General features: G+C 35.3%; 2 protein-coding genes and 2 pseudogenes across 2 annotated transcripts in view; 2 read left to right on the forward strand and 2 right to left on the reverse strand.

Moving 5' to 3' along the window:
* The window catches only part of LOC116140464 (receptor-like protein 1), a 66,927-nt gene that overhangs the window by 9,434 nt on the left and 39,534 nt on the right, over positions 1–17,959 (forward strand). The window lies entirely within an intron of this gene.
* Positions 1,589–4,535, reverse strand: LOC116140470 (annotated as a pseudogene).
* Positions 10,047–12,247, forward strand: LOC116140592 (acyl-coenzyme A oxidase 3, peroxisomal-like). Its single transcript, XM_031426209.1, has 6 exons — positions 10,047–10,349; positions 10,661–10,803; positions 10,949–11,048; positions 11,360–11,490; positions 11,882–12,017; positions 12,092–12,247. The coding sequence occupies exons 1-6, from the start codon at positions 10,047–10,049 to the stop codon at positions 12,245–12,247; spliced, it is 969 nt and encodes a 322-aa protein (XP_031282069.1).
* LOC116140600 overlaps positions 14,253–17,959 on the reverse strand; it is a 47,053-nt pseudogene continuing 43,346 nt past the window's right edge.

Here is a 17,959-nt window from a genome sequence, read left to right on the forward strand (position 1 = left end):
ATGGTACAATCAAGGTTCTGAAAATCGGACCGGACCGCCCAGTCGGACCGGTTCGATCGGCAACCGGCGGCAAATCCGGTCCGATATATATAAAAAACCGTCATTTTGATTTAAACCGGATTGGACCGCAGTTGGACAGTCGGAATAGTGTCGAATCGCTGTCCAATCACAGTTAAACTTCGTCGGATTCCGGCATCTTTCGACGGAGAAAACACCCCCATTCGACGGACGGCATCTCCACGACCAAAACTATCCATTTTCAGTCGTCGTCATCTAGCCTACATCGATCGCTGTCCACCTAAAGTTCACGCGTGACGCGACGTCGGATTTCTTTCGTTGATTCTGGCGAGTTCCGACGATGATGGAACTCCCTAGCACCACCATTAGAGTCGTCGGCACCTACACATCAAAAGTTCCAAGATTCTAGCTTCGATTGGCCGTCGATCGTCGCTGCCACCACCACTCACCAGAATCTTCGCGTGACAGAGTTGTTTTAGATAGATTTCAAACCTTAAGGGAGTATTATAGGGGTGTTTTTTGATGAATTTCAAACATTCAGGGGCTAAAAATAATTTTATAAATTACGGTCCAACCGACCGATCCAACCGGTCAAACCGAAAACCGAACCCTTGAACAGGTCATTGTCCAGTCCGGTTTTCAGAACCTTGGGTAAAATCCCTCCTGAGTTTGTTGAGCTACGTTATTCGAGTGTTTGCACAATAGCACACAACAACTTATCAGGTAAGATACATTTCAGAGATGTAGCTTTGAGAGCTGCTTTGCAATGCTTTGCAAAGTGCAATCGTCAAAAATATGCAATGAAATTGGATCATCGCCAACTTCAATAGTTAATGACCATGAAGATAGTAACTTCATTGACAAGGGCATGTTTTATATTAGTTTTACACTGTCTTATATAATTATGCTCTTGGGCCTTTTTATTGTCCTGTATATAAATCCTCATTGGCAGCAAGTATGGTTTCATCTCGTCGAAAAGTGGATTACTTCCTCGTATTATTTCATTGTTGACTATTTCCTTTGACAAATGGTGATCAAAATATATCCTTGCATTATATGTACCCTTAATTTTGTTATTGTTAATTTTTAATTTTAATTCGAATCATTCTGTAAGCGTATTTCCAACACTTCTTCAATTAAATTTATGATAAATTTCTCTAGTACTATATATGTTAATTAGAAAACACATCAATATGAAATCTGAAACTATTATTTCCTAGTTCATGGAAAATTCACTATTGAGATTTATCTTTCTTCGTTTCTTCACATTTTAATATGATTTTTGTTTTTTATTTATAAATAATAGGAATTGAAACACAAAAAAATTGATTTAATTGTACAAACAAATTTTAGAAATAATCTTTATTTTATAAAGCATATGAAAAGAGTCAAACAAAGAGGTTTAAAGTAGTTACTCTTTAGCGAATTCCACAATAAAAATTTTGTTAATATTATCGTATTCTTTTGTGCAAGATAATTAAAATATGATGAATTATCCATGGTATAAAAACTTAGCCAATCAACAGGAATTTATTATTTCTAATAATGTTAATGATCAATTTATTGCTCTTCGTTCCATAATATTCGAATATCAAACCATTCAAGGATCTGAATCCACTTTTGTACTATTGGACTCATCTTGGCTTATTCTCAAATAAAACATTACTTCAAATAGATACTCACCTTTGAACAACTTTCTTTCTTGGAAAAGCAAAGCACCCAACTCTGTACAATGAAGCTCACTGCAACCTCTGCCATGCTTATTTTAATTACTTTTTCAAAGACAATGGGTTGAAATCAAATCAAGTTGATTTTGATAATCTGTATGTAATAACTAACCAAGTGTTTCACTTGCCAATCTTGATGTTGGTTCAGATGTGAAATTGGTACAAGAAGCCAGGTTGCCCATGCATCATTAGGTAACAGGGACTTTGTTGCGAGTTCATAAATTTGATCATCACCATCAGTATCTATTTCAACATTGTTATCCCTGAAAATATCACAGTCATGGTAAAACCAATCACCTTCAGGTACAGTAAAATAGATTATTATCATTGGTGCCTGGCACACACTTCACTTCATATGAGCATAAGGATCAAAAGGCCCAACTGTTGCATTTCCAAAATGATGGTAAACCTGCAAAACTAAAATATATTTAAAAATATAGTACTTACAGACAAAAAAATATTTGGCATCCAAGGAAAAAATAATATACTTTTAATGTCAAATTTGGATTAATTAACACCAAAATCAAGCATTGCGTCAAACTCTTCTTTGATGTCCAGAAAATAAAATTTGGCAACAACAATTATCTTTAACCACGCCAAAATTGATATGACATACAAATTGAATGTTTTCCAGGTTAAGCAGTTAAAAAAATAAAATCAAATTGTAGAATATGCTACCACAGAAGACTAGCACCCTCTCTTTAAACAAATAAAAGACAAATTCAATGCAATGTTGTTTCAATTTTTCTTCATTTTTCACCAAGGATTTCACCAGTTAGGACTTTCTAAGATATGAAACTTATGCAATCAAATTTATTAGATATTAATTGCTCAAGTAATTAATGCAGATAAAATCACATACTTGAAAATACATACCCACATATGTTGTTCTAATTCATTTGGAATGCTACTTCTGTTATTACAAGTTCAATTAGTATGTCACCTCTTTTTTACTACTCACCACAGAAGAAGGCTTCCATACAAACTAAACTCTTGAGTCCTGAGAGCTATCTCAAAATAAGCAAAACTGGAGCACTCACCATCTATCACCACATCAACCTCAGTCCACATGCCTTTGGAAGCATATATATATATTGGACAGAAGGATTTAGTTGCCATAATTTGTAGGTTCCAATTCAAAGAGATGTTTAGTAGCAGCCTCATCTATACTCAAATTATTGTGAACTCTACAAAAACTAAGCAAATCTCCCCAAACACAAGTGTTTGGCTCGAAAGGCATTTGCTTATCATGTTATATACCTCTTTTAGCCTTCCAACACGACCTAGAAGGGTCACCATACAAGCATAATGCTCCATCCTTGCTTCAATACCATGCTCTTTACACATGCTATCAAAAAATTTGCAGCCTTTGTCATCTAGGCCAGCCTGGCTGCAGGCAGATAATACACAAGTGAAGCTAATAAAACAAGGCTTTTGTCCACTCCTTTGCATCAAATAGAAAATCTCTATAGCTTCTTTAGCCTTTCCATGCATTATAGCGTTCCAACAAACCAAGTTTTTGGATGACATCATATCAAAACAAAGTCATAACATTTGAATCCTTCCACACTTTGCATACATATCACTTAGTGTCATAAACACGTAAATATCACCAAATATTCCTCTTCTGATAGAAAAGCAATGAGGCGCCTTCCCGACACTTCCACAAGCTGATAGCAAGCAAGGTATTGTAACATTGTTTGGCGTCATCCCCACTATCTACATCTCTCTAAAAGGTTCCAATGCCTCAATACCTTTCCATTCGTGAAAAACCAGCAATCATTGACGTCCAAGACACAACATGTAATTCCATTCCTTGGCTTTCGAATTGCCTAAAGACCTCCAATGCATTGTCAACAAGATCATTTCCTACAGAGACTTGTAACAAAAGCATTGCAATCACTTACATCCAAATTTTCCATTTCATGAAACACTTTGGACATCTTCCATGTACACCCACACTTTCCATACATATCAATAAGTGAACTATTAACGCACTTGTTCTCCAATAAACCTCCTTAATCACAAAACCATGAATCTGAATCCCAAGTTTGGGTTCTCCAAGTTGCCCACAGTGGAAAGAACAATAGACAACACTGTGCTTCTCAGGCTTAAATCCTTCCAAATGCATCCTTTGAAACAAAAGAACCGCCTCTTCATAATGTCCACTGTGATTAAACCCTTCAATCATACCATTCCAAGACAACACGTTGGATTCCACTCTTAAATAAGCCATCTCGTTAAGGAGTTTTTTTTGCTAAATCCACGCACCCTCGTCGAGCGTAAGCCGCAAGCAGAGTGCTAAAAGTTTTCACAATCGGTTGGGCTAATCTGTCAAACACTTAGTGAGCATCCCCAATGTTGTGACATTTAATGTACATATGAATAAAAGAAGACTGAACAAACGAATCTAAATTAAACCTGTATACAAACACCATATGAATCACACTGTCATCGAAGTCTTGGTGATTTTCATATTGAAACAGAAGCTCTGTTGTGAGATTTGCGTCATTAGAGACGTCGATTTTCAGAATGTGAGATGAATTGAGTGAGTTGACTTGAGGGTATGAAAGGCGTTGAATGTTTTCGAAATGGAGCATTATGCTTGCATAACTGCCCTTCTAAGTCGTGTTGGAAGGCTAAAAGAGGCATATAACATGATTGAGCGAAGCCTTTCGAGCCAGAAGCAAAGCTCTTGTGGAGTTTATAGTATTGTGAGTATAGTTGAGGCTGCTGTTAAACGTCACTTCGAACTGGAACCTATAAACATCACTTTTAAATTATTTTTTTCTCAAGGTCAGGTCAGGTGGTTTCTATGAATAATGAAATATGGACATTTTTATATTTGAACTCATCCTACAAGAATAGTCCTTACCACACCAGATTACTGATATAAAGCCAACTTTCATCAAGAATAGTCCTAAGTCCTTACCACACCAGATTACTCAAACTTCCTGTCGCACCATTGAAAAGGATGCCGTCAAGCCGGTATGTATTTTTCTATTATTTATTTTTCCTTTTTTTTTTTTTTTAATTTTCTTTCCTTCTTCGAATGGAAATTTTGCATGTTATTTATGTTAGAAAAATCTTAAGAAACATTATGCATAGACATACATGCTTAAACATATACCTTTAAATTTTCATATCTTACTTGTAAATGTAATAATTCACACAACTAAAACAATTATATGTTTGTAATTCTATAACACCTTTACATTTTCAATGCCTTATATGAAAATTAATACTTCCTATATATTAATTTTTTTCTAGAATTGATGATATTCTGATTAGTAATGTATGAAATATTCATAAATAAAATGAAATAATATATTCAATATTTAAATCATTATTGTATATTATAAAAAAGAAAAAAAAAATCCTCCAATTCAATTGGTCCGCTTCCACCCCAAGCATTTAATTCCAACCGAAATAATAAAAAGAATTAGACTTATGGAATCAATCTCTTAATCAAGTCCCAAACAACCAATATCATTACATTTACACCCAAGGGTTGTAAAAATTCCCCAAGTCTCATACAAAACCAAAATGACGATAAAGACTAGGGTTTCCAAGAATCTGTTGGGAGTAAAGAAGAAGAGGCAAAAACGAATTTGGCTATCTAATTTGTGTATTGAATTCATTAACTGAAAACTGGTACAAGAATCAGTTTTACAACTGATTTTACAGACATTAAACGACATCATTTTGGAGCCGAATTCTCAACTACTAACTTACTCAAAACGACAGTGCTTTGAACTATCCTATAACCTCAAAACGTCACCGTTAGACTTAATCCTAACAGCCCCTGTCAAGCCAAACTGTGTTAACAGTTTTGCTTGCAAAAACTAATGTGACAAACTAATGCATCTGTAAAAAAAAAAAAAAAGGCCTGTAGAGTATAGAATGCAGCTTATCAAACGCAACATCCATCAACTAAGCTTGTCAAATGTATCCTTCATCAAATGATACACTACCTATGTCAAAAACAAAATTCAAAGAATGCAATATTCATCAAAGTAAAACATTGCCCCTGTTAAAAAATTCAAACCGCAGCATGCTTCAGCCAAAACAGAGCCTTTTAAAATCATTTCATCATTCCATTCAACAACACATCATTCCATGTAGCAACACAACAATAAACACAGGCTTTTGTAGATCATTCCAACAAGTACTGCTTTTGCAAATCACTCCATGCAGCAACACAACAGTAAATTCAGGAAGCAATTTTTCAACCAAAACAGAGCCTTTTAAATCGTTCCATCATTCCATTCAACAACACATCATTTCATGCAGCACTACAGCAGTAAACTTAGGAAGCTTTATATAAACTAGCTAAACAGCACAACCTGCAGAAAGTCGTAGCTAGACAACTCAATATTTGCATCATCTGAACTAGGCAACCTTTATGGTATCATGTGCAATAACATTTAGTTTTTGTTTCAAAGTAAGAAACTGAGTGATTGACAGTGCTTTAGTCAACATGTCAGCAATTTGCAATTTAGACGGAACATATTGGACTACAAGTTTCTTGGCAAGTACCTACTCCCGGAAATAGTGTGCATCAATCTCAATATGTTTGATCCTGACATGGAAGACAGGATTAGTAGGCAAAGCCCCTGCATTGATGTTATCACACCAAATTACCGGAGGCTTGTTGAATTTCAAGTTCAACTCATCAAACAAACTTTGGAGCCAAGCCACCTCAGTGGTAGCTTGAGCCAAGGCCTTGTACTCGGCTTTAATGGAGGATAAAGCAACCACTCTCTATTTCTTTGGACACCATTGAATGAGGTTTGGTCCTAAGTATACACAATACCCACTGGTGGACCTGTGATATGCAATGTTGCTGCCCCAATCGGCATCCGAATAGCACTCAATATCCAAGGCAACTACTGGTTTAAAGATTAGACCATGAGTAACGGTTCCTTTAAGATATCGCAAGATGCGTTTAAATGCTTGCCACTGCAGATTAGTGGGATTCTAAAGGAATTGACTGAGTTTATTGACGGCAAAACTGATATCAAGTTTGGTTAGGACAAGATATTGTAAAACACCTATGTTGCTTCTATATAAACTTGGATTGGTAAAGGGAGAACTATCTTCAGGAAACAACTTGGTACCAGATACCATGGGTGTGGAACACGGGTTAGCTTCAAGCATATTGGTTTTGCGCAGCAAATCTGTGGTGTACTTAGACTGTTTAAAGTGTATTCCCGTTGATCCTTTGGTAACCTCCAACCCAAGAAAATAGCGGCGGATTGATCTAAGTGTCTGCAAAGCAAATTCGTCATTGAGTTCATGTAAAGACTAGGGTTTGCAAGAATCTGTTTGGAGTAAAGAAGAAGAGGCAAAAACGAATTTGGCTATCCAATTTGTGTATTGAATTCATTAACTGAAAACTGGTACAAGAATCAGTTTTATAACTGATTTTACAGACATTAAACAACATCATTTTGGAGCTGAATTCTTAGCTACTTGCTACTCAAAACAACAGTGCTTTGAACTGTCCTATAACCTCAAAATGTCATCGTTAGACTTAATCCTAACAACCCCTCACCGAATAGGATTTAATACTCATACTTTCGCATAAGCCCTTCTCTTTTGCAGAAGCATAAACATTTCTGCTCTGCTTTTCACAACACCCACCTAAATAAAAACCCTAATTTCCCAATCCTCTTTACCCCTTTTATTAATTCTATTCAGTTTTACTCCTGCTAGAAAAGTCTTTATTAGGCTTAGTAATGGTGGTGACTGGTAAGTATATGGATTTTAAACTGTAGAAATATTTGAAAAAAGTCTTTTGTAATATTTATCATAACATAATTTAAATATGACATTAATTAAAAATATTATTCAAAACATATTTTAAAGATTCTATAAAAAAATTCAACTATTTAATGAAAGTCTCGGTTTTCTTACTAGCCCAACCAATCAAATAACTGTTTTACTATTTTATTGAACATTGTGTTCTGGTACAAACACATACATATATATAAATCTATTTATGTTTTAACAAGATTCATCTTAAATGAAATTCATATACCTGTTAAAAAAAAAAAAAAAAATTATATTTCTATAATCAAATTTGGGATCCTATAATCAATATGGCGCTAACTTATAACATAAAGAAATGTTTATATATTTGATATATGTATAGTAATTTAAGCTTTTAGATAAAATGATAATTTACCATGGTTTTAGAATTGAAGATATCAAGTTTTAATCCACACATCCAAACTGAAAAAAAAAATTTTAATTTTATGTGAGCAAGCATACAGATCAAATATACGTTTAGCTATTATATATAGTTTGTAGTATGTAGCATTACTGATGACCTTGAAACATTTAATTTTGGAAAATAATACAGTTACCGAAGAATACGCACCGAATTCATATACCGAATGACGTAGCGTCATCTTGATCGTCAATTAACTATGAATTTCCTTTTTTAAGAAAACAAGATGACGCCACGGATGCATGAATTCGATACGTATTCTTCGGTAACTGTAGCATTGCTCTTTAATTTTTAGGGGCACACAGACGTGAATAGTTGTCTTCAAGTCAAGAGAAGGACAACAGTTGTTTTAAATTATTAAATTTATAACCTACTTGTTCCTGAAGGTCAGGTGAGGTAGTTCTTGGGACTAAAATATTACTTTTTGAAAGATTGGGACTAAAAATAACCCACAACGTTAATAACAAAAAAATAGACTGCAAAAATCTCTTTCACGTGGCGTAACATTATGTGTCCTTATATCTGAACTCATTCTACAATACTAGTCCTTATCACACCAGATTACTCATATAAAAGCCAACATTCATCATTCGCGACCTTCGTCAATGTTTTTAGAGCCACCGTAAACTGCCGTCAAACTCTCCGTCACGCCATCGCAAACGTTTTCGCTGATTAGGAAGCCGTCAGGCCGGTATGTATTTTTCTATTATTTTTTTCATTATTTTTATCATATTACTGTTATTCTGAAATTTGTTGATATTTGTAAAATTGCAAATCTCGATTTTTTTTTTCTTTCATTCTTCGAATGAAAATTTCGCACGACTAATAAAATATCCATATATTGTCAGATGCTCTTTTTATTAGTATCAATTTTTTTCATTATTAAGATCTGATGACTTAAAAAGCTCCCGATGAGTTACTTCGCAGGCTTTGCCTGCCGGAACACACGAAAAATGTTTATTTCGCAATTAGAGAACCTGAATCAAAATCCATGGTGTATATACTTTGTGCCCATAATTTATGGGAGAGATCGAGTTTAGATGTCGAGTGTCTTATCAGGGAACTGCGACCTGATGGGGTTGTAGCTCAAGTGGGTGTTCAGAATAAAGTGCAATGTGAGGATATTGAATTAGGAGATAAAAGTGATGATTTGGTTCCTACTTCTTTGTTTGGAGTGACTAAAGGATGTTTTGTTGATAGGATTGATAAGGAAGTGTATGAGAATTGGGCTGGGAACTTGGTTTTGAGGGAGATTTTTGGGATCGGTTTTAATGGTCCTTTTTTGGCTGCCAAAAAGGCAATCAAGGATGTTGGTCGATTGTTTATAGTGCTTGAATCATCTATGGTTTAGAGACCCTATTGCAGATAAATCTTTTGGGGGAGTAAATCAGGGAATAAAGGTCAATGTTTGGTTAGTAGTTTGGTTCCGCAGAATGTGGGCTCGGTTGTGTCATCAACTTTGAGGAGGTTTTATCTTACTAATGACGTTGAGTCACAGATGGTGAGATTGTCAACTTCAGATATGGATTGTCTGGGTTGAGATTGAGGCCTCCCAATTATAATTTATATTTGTCAAAGGAATTTCAGTTGAGACGCCGTTATTCAATTCCGTCATTTGTACAATCCATTTGTCCATTACTCTTGGATTTGCATGATATATATTTGCTGATCTCCCATCAATGTCAAGAGCTCTTGCCCTTGCACAAAAGATGCTTTTTGATGTGAATAGAGGAGAAGTTGTGGATACTTAAGTTATTTCTGAAGTTCACACCTTTCAAATTGCAGTTGAGAGGGGTTGAGAATGACTCTTAACAATGTTGCTCAGCTACCTATCAATAAATTAAGGGATTCTTACTCATCTAATTTTTTATTTTTCTGAGCTTCCACATGAGGATAAATCGCAAGCACTCCTTGCACAGTCTCTTCAAAGTCAAGCTAAGAAGTTCAAGACTATGGTAGCAGTGGTGGATGCTAGTTACTTAGCTGCCTTCGAAAACATTGGAATACTCCTATTACTGATAAAGTCAAAGATTTGATTGGAGAGTCAGTTACAAGCTGCAAAGATGATGGGGGATATTTCAAATCACATGGATAAGAAGCGTTCATTATCTAATAAACCTGTCATGGCTGTGGGTGCAGAAGCAACTGTTGTCTTAGGATCTTCATCTCTCACTAAACTTTTTCCTACATCAACCTTCATGAAGGTTATAACGTTTAAAGCTCCTGTTTCGCTTAAGCTTTTTCTTACCCAAACCCAGAAGGCAATGGTGATAGCTTTAGGCAAGACTCAAGTTTTTGCCCGGGGACTAGCAACTTCTGGGTCAAATACATCTATCTTAAAGGCAGTAACTTCTGCTGAGAAAATTCAGGCAGTGGCCCACAATGTCATAGCATCTGTTGAGAAGACCAGTTTTCAACAATGAGAATAGCATTTTATGAGATAATGAGAAAAAGGTTCAAGGAATTGAAACAGTTACCACTTATGATTCAAACACTAGAGAGTTTGTTATAAACACTCCTTGTGAGTCAGCTCAAAAATATTGTATTGGTGGACTGAAATTTTTCTTTCTTTAAGATTTGGTTGGTAATTTTTGTTGTTCAGTTTGATTCCCATGCCATGGGTAGAAATTGTACTTGCAGCATCTGTGTTTACATAGTTTTTGTTGTTTTGCCTATTTAGCATGCAACACAGACGGTGGTCTTTTCGCAGCTTGAAATTAATGGGAAAAATCAAGGGGTTCATGCATTCATTTGCCAGATCAGGGATGTAGATGATAAAATTTGTCCTAATATCCTGATAGCTGATTGTGGTCATAAAATTGGGTTAAATCGGGTTGATAATGGTTAAATTTGGAAAGAGTTATAAGACCTTTTGTGGCTAAACTGCTCTACTTTATGTTTGAATGACCTTAAAAAGTTATGCTCTCTATAGTTATGATGTAACTCAAAAGTTTTGGAATTTTTTCAGGTTCGATAATGTCCGAATCCCCAAGGAGAATTTGTTGAATTCAATTGTTGATGTTTCACGTGATGGAGAATATCTTAGTGCAATCAAAGACCCAGATCAGGTAATTACCTTACTGATAGATGGCATATTGTTATCTTCTTCTAGCTTAATTTATCTGATAAGATGACTTTCTAAGCTCTTATATATTTGTGTTATTTTTAGTGATTTGCAGCTTTCATGGCCGCTTGAACATCTGGTCGTGTAAATATAGCTTCAGCAGCAGTGTACATATCAAAGTTAATAATGGATTTTAAATCTGGTCTCCCTTCAGTTGCAAAACTTTTGCAGTTGTATATGATTCTTGGGCCAGGGATGCAGGTAATCCTGAGAAACTTAATGAACTACTGGAAATTAACATTCTTCTCCTTTTAGATTGGCTTATCAATAGCTATAAGGTATGCATTATCAAGGCGGGCATTCTCTATTACACCAAATGGACCTGAAATCTTGTTGCTCGATTATCCAATTCATCAACAGCGACTATTGCCTCTCCTTGCAAAGACGTAAGCATCTCGATAACTTGTATTGTGAAAATTAAATTTTATTGTAACTCTGGGATTAAACTTTTCTCCCTTCTCTTCCCTTACATTTATAGTATCTGGTATGAACTGAGTGTATATGTTACTGGATTTGCCAGTGTGGACACATTTACAAAATTTTCCCAATTGACTCTTATCTGTTTGCAAAGTAAGTAGGGAGTTTGATTCTATTGAAAGTGTATATTTTTCACTTAGTAATGGTAATAAATTTATCCTGATTGCTTTGGTAATATGTGGTATTGGAATAAAAGTAATTATACTGGACCTATCTATTGATGATCTTAACTAATAAACTAGTGTTGCTATTTCTGCTCCTATCCTCCCCCTTTCCTCCCCATTATTGATTCTGCAACAGATATACTATGAGTTCTGCTGCAAACTACATGAAGATGTTATATGTGAATAGGACACCTCAGTCAAACAAAACCATTCATGTTATTTTAAGTGCATTCAAGGCTACTTTTATCTGGCACAATCAGCGAACACTACAGGTCAGGAACTTCAACTACACATCGATTATTTACATTCATGTTAAGTGGTCTGATTCAGACTACTGTTCTTTTAGGAATGTCGTGGAGCATGTGGAGGACAAGGCCTGAAGACTGAAAATCATGTTTGTCATTTGAAAAGTGAATTTGATGTGCAATCTACTTTTGAAGGGGACAACAATGTCCTGATGCAGCAGGTTAATGTCTATGGTCATCTCTCTCATAAATTATGACAAAGAATTGCAATATATCCCTATTTATTGTTTATAAGTGACCTGCATATCTATATACTACATTTTTGTTGGAGACAGGAATAGGTATCAGAGAAAATGTTAGATTCTAACTTACCTTCTTCCGAAATGACATGAATTGTTTAGTAGCCTTCCTAAAAGTGTTGGGTCATAAGAATACTTTTGAACTTGAATCTTTTATTGAATTAGTTTATATTTCCTCCATGTTTGACCTTTNTACATTTTTGTTGGAGACAGGAATAGGTATCAGAGAAAATGTTAGATTCTAACTTACCTTCTTCCGAAATGACATGAATTGTTTAATAGCCTTCCTAAAAGTGTTGGGGCATAAGAAGACTTTTGAACTTGATCTTTTATTGAATTAGTTTATATTTCCTCCATGTTTGACCTTTAGTAGATTATAGATTTTAGAGTTTTTAGTACTGATATTAGCTAGTGATTTATTTGGATACACTGATTGATGTTTATGCAATTGTCCTTTCGTGTTCACTTATTGGTGTGGTTGCTGCTCTGTATGTTGAAGCAGATCATATACCCTAGTTTTGCATTCTAAATATTGTCATTATTTTGGTGGTGTTTGTGGATCATGTTATTATGTGATCAATGGTATCTATTTCTAAAAATAAGGCCATATCATTTGGAATACAAACTTGGGATGTATAGTACTACTAGTTTTATATTAAACATAGTAGTGGCAGATGCATTAAACTGCGTACATGTATACAAAAGAATAATTTGAAAATAACTCCGAGATCTTGGGCATTATTTTATGTAGCCAGTAGTATGATTACGAAAGCCTCACTGGTGATTAGCTGATTATTAGGTAGGAGCCGTATGGCTTGCATATTTGCCATACAACTTGCTCACTTATGCATTTTCATTTCAAGAACTGCTCTACTAGGCATAATTCTTTTGTGTTTGGGTTAATTTTTTACTATTTAACAATCGACTGGTTGCTAAGCAAGGGAAGCAGACTGGGAAGTTTGTTTCAGCTCTGGATGTTGTAAGGATTTAAGGGTCTATGTGCAGTATGACATTGAAATAGTTCTGTTTACTTGAGGTTCATTCTTCTTTTATTTTGTTCTTTGTACGGCAACATGTAAAAAGTGTACCATTCAATAAATTAATCAAGAGATTGTTGAATATTTAAATTTATTGTTGAATTGTGATAATTGTTGTTGGTTGAGGAATATTATGAAGAATTTCATTATATTATTTTGTTATTTAATCGGTAATAATCAGGAAAATAAATTAATTACAAAATAAAAATATTTAAAAAAAAAAATTTACAAAAAAAATTCTTGACAATTTTAAGATTATTAAGGAATGAAAATTATTATTAATAAATATTTTTATTTTGCGTGAACCTTGAATATCCATGTAATACAATTAATCTTGCCTATATTCAATTTGTACATAAGAATCTCTCATCATCAATTTATGAAACTTTTTGAAATCATCAATGAGTTTTAATTCTTATTTTATTCAATCTATACTTTNTGGTAATAATCAGGAAAATAAACTAATTACAAAATAAAAATATTTTAAAAAAAATTTACAAAAAAAATTCTTGACAGTTTTAAGACTATTAAGGAATAAAAATTATTATTAATAAATATTTTTATTTTGCGTGAAATTTGAACACCCATGATAATACAATTAATCCTGTCGATACTCAATTTGTACATAAGAATCTCTCATCATCAATTTATGAAACTTTTTGAAACCATCAATGAGTTTTAATTCTTACTTTATTCAATCTATACTGTCTTCAACCTGTACTTTGGTGATTCTATAGATTTTTGAATCTTGGTGCCATCTGTTTGGTTCAGTTTCTAACATGTCTCATGTAGATATTGAATCAACGCCCCAATCTGGCTGATTCAGCAACACATTCAGTCCCATCTCTATACACAATTCACCGATTTGGTCGTACCCGCCTTTTTCTCATTTTTTTCATAAGACACTCACTTGAGCTACAACACTATCAGGTTGTACTTTCCTGATAAGACACTCTGACATCTAAAGTCAATCTCTCCGATAAATTACGGGCACAAAGGATAAACAACACAAATTTTGATTCAGATTCTCTAATCACGAAAACAAACATTTTTGTGTGTTCCGGTATGCAAACTTGCGAACTAACTCATCAGAAGCTCTCAAATCATCAGATTTTAATAATGAAAATGGCCACACGTTTTGCAGAGTTGAAACCAATCCAGTTGCCATTAAAATTACATTAACAAACAAAATAATCAACAAGATCAAACCCTATTCTACGTTCCTTAAGCAAAACTGGGTGAAAATTTCTATTAAAAAAGTGTGTGTGACAAAATAGAGGTATTTAATATTTAAATAACATGCAAAATTTTTATTCGAAGAATGAAAGAAAATTAAAAAAAGAAAAAAAGAAAAATAAATAATAGAAAAATACGTTCCAGCCTGACGGCATCCTTTTCAACGGTGTGAGCGCGTGACAGGAAGTTTGACGGTAGTTTGTGATGGATCGAAAAATTTGATGACTTTGAATAATGAATGTTGGCTTTATATGAGTAATTTGGTGTGGTAAGGAATACTCTTGTAGGATGAGTTCAAGTATAAATATCAGCCATGTGGGAAGAGGTATTTGGAGTCTATTTTTCATTAGTCCCATAGCTTTCATCGTATCTCTCACCGCATCCACCTCAGTCCACATGCCTTTAGGACCATATACTCAGTTACTCACATTACCATGAACTCTGCAAGAACTTTGCCTTTGGCTCGAAAGGCATTCACTCAATCATGTTATATGCCTCTTCTAGCCTTCCAACATGACCTATAAGGGTAGCCATGCAAGCATAATGCTCCATTTCGAAAACATTCAACACTCAATCTTTCATACNACTCACACTTTGCATACATATCACTTAGTGTCACAGACATGTAAATATCACCAAATATTCCTCTTTTGATAGAAAAGCAGTGAGTCGCCTTCCTGATCATCAATGCTCCAACACTTCAACAAGCTGATAGCAAGCAAGGTATTGTAACATTGTTTGGTGTCATCCCCACTATCTACATCTCTCTAAAAAGTTCTAATGCCTCAATACCTTTCCATTTTGTGAAAAACCAGCAACCATTGACGTCCAAGACACAACATGTAATTCCATTCCTTAGCTCTCGAATTGCCTAAAGACCTCCAATGCATTGTCAACAAGACCATTTCCTACAGAGACCTGTAACAAAAGCATTGCAATCACTTACATCCAAATTTTCCATTTCATGAAACTCTTTGGACATCTTCCATGTACACCCACACTTTCCATACATATCAATAAGTGAACTACTAACGCACTTGTTCTCCAATAAACCTCTTTAATCACAAAACCATGAATCTGAATCCCAAGTTTGGGTTCTCCAAGTCGCCCACAGCGGAAAGAACAATGGACAACACTGTGCTTCTCAGGAGTAAATCCTTCCAAATGCATCCTTTGAAACAAAAGAACCGCCTCTTCATAATGTCCACTATGATTAAACCCTGCAATCATACCATTCCAAGACAACACATTGGGTTCCACTCTTAAATGACCCATCTTGTTAAAGAGTTTTTTCGCTACATCCACGCACCCTTGTCGCGCGTAAACCGCAAGCAGAGCGCTAAAAGTTTCACATCCAGTTGGGCTAATTTGTCAAACACTTAGTGAGCGTCAATGTACATATGAATCAAAGAAGACTGAACAAACAAATCTAAATTAAACCCGTATACAAACACCATATGAATCACATTGTCATTGAAGTCTTGGTAATTTACATATTGAGCCAGAAGCTCTGTTGCGAGATCCGCGTCATTAGAGACGCCGGTTTTGAGAATGTGAGATGAATTGAGTGAGTTGACTTGAGGGTATGAAAGGCGTTGAATGTTTTCGAAATGGAGCATTATGCTTGCATGGTTGCCCTTCTAAGTCGTGTTGGAAGGCTAGAAGAGGCACATAACATGATTGAGCAAATGCCTTTCGAGCCAAAAGCAAAGCTCTGGTAGACTTCACGGTAATGTGAGTATGGTTGAGGCTACTGTTAAACATCACTTTGAGCTGGAACCTACAAACATCACTTTTAAATTATTTTTTTTCTCAAGGTCAGGTCAGGTAGTTTTTGGCAATGTTCTAAAACCGAACCTGACAATGACCCTTTCAAGGGTCTGGTTTCCAGTTTGATCGGTTGTGGTTTCCAGTTTGATCGGTTGAATCGGTCGGTTGGACCGTAATCTATAAAAAAATTTAGTCCTTTAAAGTTTGAAATTCATCAAAAACACCCCTATAATACTCCCTTAAGGTTTGAAATCTATCTAAAATACCCCTATCACGCGAAGATTCTGGTGAGTGGTGGCGACAGTGACGATCGACAACCAATCGAAGCTGGAATCTTGGGACTTTTGATGTGTAGGTTCCGGCGACTCTGATGGTGGTGCTAGGGAGTTCCATCGTCGTCAGAACTCGCCGGAATCAATGAAAGAAATCCGACGTCGCGTGAACTTTAGGTGGACGGCGATCAATGTAGGCTGGACGACGGCAACTGAAAATGGATGGTTTTGGTCGTGGAGATGCCGTTCGTCGAATGGGGGTGTTTTCTCCGTCAAAAGATGCCGGAATCCGATAGGGTTTAGTTGCGATTGGACCGCGAATCGACACTATTTGGTAGTCCAGCCGCTGTCCAATCCGGCTTGAATTAAAATAACAGTTTTTTATATATACCGGATTGGATTTGTCGCCGGTTGTCGGTCGAACCGATCCGACCAGGCGGTCCAGTCTAGTTTTTAGAACATTGGTTTTTGGGGCTAATGAAATATAGACTCCGAATATCTCTTCCCATGTGACAGACAATTAATGGTTTTTATATTTGAACTCATCCTACAAGACTAGTCCTTACCACACCAGATTACTCATATAAAGCCAACATTCATCGTTCGCATTCATCAAGAATAGTCCCAAGTCCTTACCACACTGGATCCACCAAAAAACTGCGCTCAAACTTCTAGTCGCGTCATTGAAAAGGACCGTATCAGGTTGGTACGTATTTTTCTATTATTTATTTTTCCTTTTTTTTTTTTTTTTTTTTTTTTTTTTTTTTNGAGGAAGAAGAAGATGTTGACGACGCCAAGAAGAAGAGAAGAAGATGCAGGTAGAGATGCGTTAATGGCGGGAGGAAGAAGAAGGTTTTTGGGTTTATTTGCAACAATTTCGGGTTTGTGGAAATATAGATAATTTTGAAAAGATTACATTAATCCTAATTAAGCACTAATTACCCTTAATCAATAATATGGCTATTTAGTTAACATTTTAAAACTTGATAGCCTTTTAATTAAATGTAAACTTCAAATGTCTTTTTAATAAACTGCCCCAACATTTAATTCCAACCGAATAATGAAAAAATAGACTTATGGAATCAATCTCTCAATCAAGTCCAAACAACCAATACCATTACATTGAGACCCAATGGTTGTAAAAATCCCCCAAGTCTCAAACAAAACCAAAATGACATGTTACCCCTCACCGATAGGATTTAATACTCCTAATTTCGCATAAGCCCTTCTCTTTTGCAGAAGCCCAAACATCTCTGCTTTTCACAACACCCACCTAAATAAGTAGTACATAACTTGAGATCCCAATTTTATATGCATATCATGATTGTAAACTAATTTCTATTATAAGTAAAGGA

The sequence above is a fragment of the Pistacia vera genome, unplaced genomic scaffold (assembly GCF_008641045.1).
Source record: "Pistacia vera cultivar Batoury unplaced genomic scaffold, PisVer_v2 Contig111, whole genome shotgun sequence".
Classification (NCBI taxonomy): domain Eukaryota; kingdom Viridiplantae; phylum Streptophyta; class Magnoliopsida; order Sapindales; family Anacardiaceae; genus Pistacia; species Pistacia vera.